The 5,820-nt window shown below is 42.2% G+C and overlaps 1 protein-coding gene and 1 long non-coding RNA gene across 3 annotated transcripts in view; one reads left to right on the forward strand and one right to left on the reverse strand.

Annotated features, from left to right (window-relative positions):
- OXNAD1 (oxidoreductase NAD-binding domain containing 1) overlaps positions 1-5,820 on the reverse strand; it is a 51,915-nt gene that overhangs the window by 10,515 nt on the left and 35,580 nt on the right. For both annotated transcript variants that reach the window (XM_010856712.1, XM_010856711.1), the window contains one exon: positions 3,189-3,330. In XM_010856712.1, the coding sequence (XP_010855014.1) occupies positions 3,189-3,330 (142 nt within the window). The remainder of the gene's footprint in view (positions 1-3,188; positions 3,331-5,820) is intronic.
- LOC105000728 lies at positions 162-2,382 on the forward strand. The gene is made up of 2 exons (XR_826781.1): positions 162-196; positions 1,010-2,382. It is a non-coding gene; the product is annotated as an uncharacterized LOC105000728 (long non-coding RNA).

The following is a 5,820-nucleotide window of genomic DNA, read 5'->3' on the forward strand; positions in this document are numbered from 1 at the left end:
TCTTTCCCATTCTGTTGTTTTCCTCTATTTCTTTGCATTGATCGCTGAGGAAGGCTTTCTTATCTCTTCTTGCTATTCTTTGGAACTCTGCATTCAGATATTTATATCTTTCCTTTTCTCCTCAGCCACAAAAAAGAATGAAATAATGCCACGTGAAGCTACATGGATGGACCTGGAGATCGTCATATTAAGCGAAGTAAGTCAGAGAGAGAAACACAAATGTCATATATCACATATGAAGTCTAAAAGATGATACAAAAAATGTATTTACAAAACATTTCTGTGAGAAACAGACTCACAGACATACAAAACAAACTTATGGTTACCAAAGGGGAAAGCAGGGGAGAGAGAAATGCAGAGTGTGGGATTACATCCATGCGCTACTACAATTAAGACAGTAAACAACAAGGACCCACTGCACAGCAGAGAACTGCATTCAGTGCCTGTAAGCGCCTAGAAGAGAAAGGGGTCTGAGAAAGAACGCACACGCACTTGTGAACAGCTGAGTCACTGCTGTGCATCTGAAACTAATACAATGTTGTAAATTACACTAATAAAAAAATTGCTTCATAGAAAACCTTTATTGCTTAAAAAAAAATGCCAACAAACATCTAACAGCGCAGGGTTGCCACAAATTCAATTATCAGTTCAGTTCAGTCGCTCAGTTGTGTCTGACTCTCTGCAACCCCATGAACCACAGCATGCCAGGCCTCCCTGCCCATCGCCAACTCCCAGAGTCCATCCAAACTCATGTCCATTGAGTCAGTGATGCCATCCAGCCGCCTCATCCTCTGGCGTCCCCAAGAACACAATTGCCCATAAAGTGTAGTAAAGTGGAACACAGCACAGCAAGGTCTGCCTGCGTGCTGTCTGAATGCATCGCAGCTCCTTCACCCATTCGCCTGCTGAGGGACGTTTGCATTGTTTCCAGGCTTTGAGGACTATCAATAGAACCCCTATGAAGATTCACGTTCAGATTTCTGTATGAACAATTCTTTTGTTTCTCTAGAATGAATACCCAGGAATCATACCGCTAGGTATTCCGTCAAGTGTGTGTTGGTTTCACATGAAACTGCAGAAGTGTTTTCCAGGACAGCTGTAGCCCTTGCACTCCCGCTGACACTACAAGCAACATGAGAGTTCCAGTTGCTCCACGTCACTGGCATCACTTGCCATGGTCGACACTTTAAATCTCAGACATTCTAACAGGTCTGCAGACGTAGCCCACTAGGTATGGTTTTAACCTGCATTTCCCTAATGATGAATGATGTGGACTGTCATTTCACTGCTTACTTGTCATTCTAATATCCTTTTTAGGCAAGTGTTCAATCCTTTGTCCATTTAAAAATTAGGTTTGTTTTCTTTTTGCTGCCTTTTGAGTTCTTTATACATTCTGGATACAAGTCCTTTGTTGGATATCTAATTTGCAAGCGCTTTCTCCTAGGCTGTGGCTTGTTTTTTTAACTTCTGTTAATAGTGTATTTTGCAGAAAAAAAAGGTTTAGTTTTGATTAAATTCAATATATAAATCTTTCCTTTTATGGATCTTGCTTTCTGTGTCATGTCTAAAAACTATCTGCCTGCCCTGCTGTTCAGAATATTTCCTATGTCTTCTAAAACCTTATAGTTTTACATTTTAGACATTATACCTACAACATATTTTAATTTTGAATATAAAGTGTGAGATCTAGGTCAGGGTTCTGTCTTATTTTTGCATATGGACAGACAACTACTCAGCACTGTTTGCTGAAAACGTCACTGCTTCTCCGTTGACTTTCTTTAGCACCTTTGTCAAAGTTCAAAAGGTTGTATGTGTCAGTCTATTTCTGAACGCTTTAATTTGTCCCTTTGATCTGTATGCCTACTCCTTCACCAATACTACACTGTATTGATTATTGTAGCCTTATTTTAATCTTGAATTTGAGCAATATGATTCCTCACACTTTAGGCTTCTTTTTCAAAACTGCTTTTGCCATCTTAGTTTCTCCTCCATATACATTTCAAAGTCAGTTTGTCTTATCTACAATATTTGCAATCAGCACACTCTGTTTTGTGACCCCAGGTGGCCCATGTAAAGAATCCTCCTGCTGATGCAGGATGTCCAGGTTCAGTCCCTGGTCAGGGACATCCCCTGGAGGTGGGAATGGCAAACCACTCCAGTACTCTTGCCTAGAAAATCCCGTGGACAGGGGAGCCTGGTGGGAGGGCTACAGTCCATAGAGTCGCACAGAGTCAGACAAGATTTAAGGACTGAGCAGGCACGCACCCATTCTCCTTTCTGGTAAAGAGGAGAAGAAAGTGCCTGGGATGGGATGGAGACTGTTGGTAAGTAAAGAAGGCACAGTCTAGTAATGAAGGGGATGGCAGTAAAAAAAAAAAAAAAGACAAGGATCAGAAATCAAGAAGACAAATCTTTTCTGAGCTCACTCTTTGTTATCAGAATTCTAGTAGGTAGTGAGGAGCAGCATAGGGCTGTGCTGAGTCCCACAGTGAACCATGAGTCATTAGCGGCAAATGTGGACTCCGTCTCAGACTCAAGAGTGAAGAGCTTTCCAGAGACTGAAATAGAGAGGCAACCACCCCACGGGTTTAGCAGTGCTCAGGTCTGGGCAGGAAAAGTATGTGATCAGAGACTGTTTCCCCCCCACATAATGAGAGAACAGTAGCTTAGTTCCCTTCATTTAGGATAGTGAGGATGAAATAATCTGATTAATAGAATTACCACTGGCAAGACACCCAGAGAGCCAATTTTCAAAAACTCACGTATAAAGTAAAATGCCTTAATTCTGTAGTAGGATTCACCTGAGTACTGTCTGCTGACCCAGAAGGGATCTCCCGGCCCCAGGGCACCCTTGCATCACCCTTAGTGCGTCAGAATGATTCTGCTTCCTGGGGACCTCCTTGGTGGCCCCGGTTTAAGACCCCACCTTCCACTGCGTGCGGTGCAGGTTCTGTCCCTGGTTGGGGAGCTAGGACCCCACAAGCCACGTGGCACAGCCAAAAAGTAAAAAATAAACAAACATGCTGCTCCTATACCCCTTCTGGGATCTGAATTCTGGACGGAAGGCAGCTCTCTGTGGGCGTGTGCCCTGTGCACCCAAGCCTAGGTTCCTTACGTGGATTAAGTGAGCTGAATTTTGTGAGAGACAGAGAGCCCAGGTCTCCAAGTTTAAACAGAGGTTTGCTCACCTGATTGTGGATCCAGAGAGCAGGAGGGTGGTTTGCATGTTTCACTGCCAGTTCTATCATTCTCTCCTGTTCCAGCAGCCTAGGGCTGGAGCATATTGAGAACCCACCAACCACAGAGACTCCTGGGATAAAAAAGTCAACCCTAAAAGGAAAGGCAAATAAATTGACTACTGTTAATGCAATTTTTAAAGTGCAAGGTAAATACAAACTTTTGGCTAGAATGACTAAGAAAAAAGGAGAAAAAATATAATTACTAAAATCAAGAATGAAAGATGGGACATTATCACCAACTTCACCAAAAAAAAATTTTTTTTAAATTATAAAGGAATTCTATGAATAACTGTAAGACACAAAACTGGCTAACTCAGATGAAATGGATGCATTCCTAGAAAAACACGAACTACCAAACTGGACTCTAGAAGAAATCATAAAATCTGAACAGATCCATAATAAATGGACTGAATTAGTATAATTTAAAAATTTCCCACAAGGGTAAGTCCAGACGGCAGCAGAGGTTAACTCTGAAGAAGCTGAAGAAACATCTGAAGAAGAATTAATGCTTATCTTTCACACATACTTCCCCCCAAAACAGAAAAAAACACTTTCCACTTCACTCTACCATGTCAGTATTATTCTAATACTAAAGCCAGACAAAGATACCACTAAACTACAGATCAACATCCCTTATGAATACAGATGCAAAATTCTCAGGAATATTGATTCAACATATGAAAATCATCAATGAATTAAACCACTTAACACAATAAAGGACAAAATCCATGTGATCATCTCAACAGATGCAAAAATGGCATCTGACAAAATCCAACACCCTTTCATAATAAATATACTCAACAAACCAGGAATAAATGGTAATTTCCTCAGCCTGATAAAGACAACTACAAAATATCTAATCATCAGATCAGATCAGATCAGTCGCTCAGTCGTGTCCGACTCCTTGCGACCCCATGAACCACAGCACGCCAGGCCTCCCTGTCCATCACCACCTCCAGGAGGTCACTGAGACTCACGTCCATCGAGTCAGTGATGCCATCCAGCCATCTCATCCTCTGTCATCCCCTTCTCCTCCTGCCCCCAATCCCTCCCAGCATCAGAGTCTTTTCCAATGAGTCAACTCTTCGCATGAGATGGCCAAAGTACTGGAGTTTCAGCTTTAACATCATTCCTTCCAAAGAAATTCCAGGGCTGATGTCCTTCAGAATGGACTGGTTGGATCTCCTTGCAGTCCAAGGGACTCTCAAGAGTCTTCTCCAACACCACAGTTCAAAAGCATCAATTCTTCAGCGCTCAGCCTTCTTCACAGTCCAACTCTCACATCCATACATGACCACAGGAAAAACCATAGCCTTGACTAGACGAACCTTTGTTGGCAAAGTAATGTCTCTGCTTTTGAATATGCTGTCTAGGTTGATCATAACTTCCCTTCCAAGGAGTAAGCGTCTTTTAATTACACGGCTGCAGTCACCATCTGCAGTGATTTTGGAGCCCAGAAAAAACAAAATCTGACACTGTTTCTACTGTTTCCCTATCCATTCCCCATGAAGTGGTGGGACCGGATGCCATGATCTTCGTTTTCTGAATGTTGAGCTTTAAGCCAACTCTTTCACTCTCTACTTTCATCAAGAGGCTTTTTAGTTCCTCTTTACTTTCTGCCATAAGGGTGGTGTCACCTGCATATCTGAGGTTATTGATATTTCTCCCGGCAATCTTGATTCCAGCTTGTGTTTCTTCCAGTCCAGCATTTCTCATGATGTACTCTGCTGCTGCTAAGCCGCTAAGTCACTTAAGTTGTGTCTGACTCTATGTGACCCCATAGACGGCATATAAGTTAAATAAACAGGGTGACAATATACAGCCTTGACGAACTCCTTTTCCTATTTGGAACCAGTCTGTTGTTCCATGTCCAGTTCTAACTGTTGCTTCCTGACCTGCATACAAATTTCTCAAGAGGCAGATCAGGTGTTCTGGTATTCCCATCTCTTTCAGAATTTTCCACCGTTTATTGTGATCCACACAGTCAAAGGCTTTGGCATAGTCAATAAAGCAGAAATAGATGTTTTTCTGGAACTCTCTTGCTTTTTCGATGATCCAGCGGATGTTGGCAATTTGATCTCTGGCTCCTTTGCCTTTTCTAAAATCAGCTTGAACATCAGGAAGTTCACGGTTCACATATTGCTGAATGGCTTGGAGAATTTTGAGCATTACTTTACTAGCATGTGAGATGAGTGCAATTGTGCGGTAGTTTGAGCATTCTTTGGCATTGCCTTTCTTTGGGATTGGAATGAAAACTGACCTTTTCCAGTCCTGTGGCCAATGCTGAGTTTTCCAAATTTGCTGGCATATTGAGTGTAGCACTTTCACAGCATCATCTTTCAGGATTTGGAATAGCTCAACTGGAATTCCATCACCTCCACTAGCTTTGTTCGTAGTGATGCTTTCTAAGGCCCACTTGACTTCACATTCCAGGATGTCTGGCTCTAGGTCAGTGATCACACTATCGTGATTATCTGGGTCATGAAGATCTTTTTTGCACAGTTCTTCTGTGTATTCCTGCCACCTCTTCTTAATATCTTCTGCTTCTGTTAGGTCCATACCATTTCTGTCCTTTATCGAG

This window comes from Bison bison, unplaced genomic scaffold (assembly GCF_000754665.1).
Source record: "Bison bison bison isolate TAMUID 2011002044 unplaced genomic scaffold, Bison_UMD1.0 scf7180017864374, whole genome shotgun sequence".
Classification (NCBI taxonomy): domain Eukaryota; kingdom Metazoa; phylum Chordata; class Mammalia; order Artiodactyla; family Bovidae; genus Bison; species Bison bison.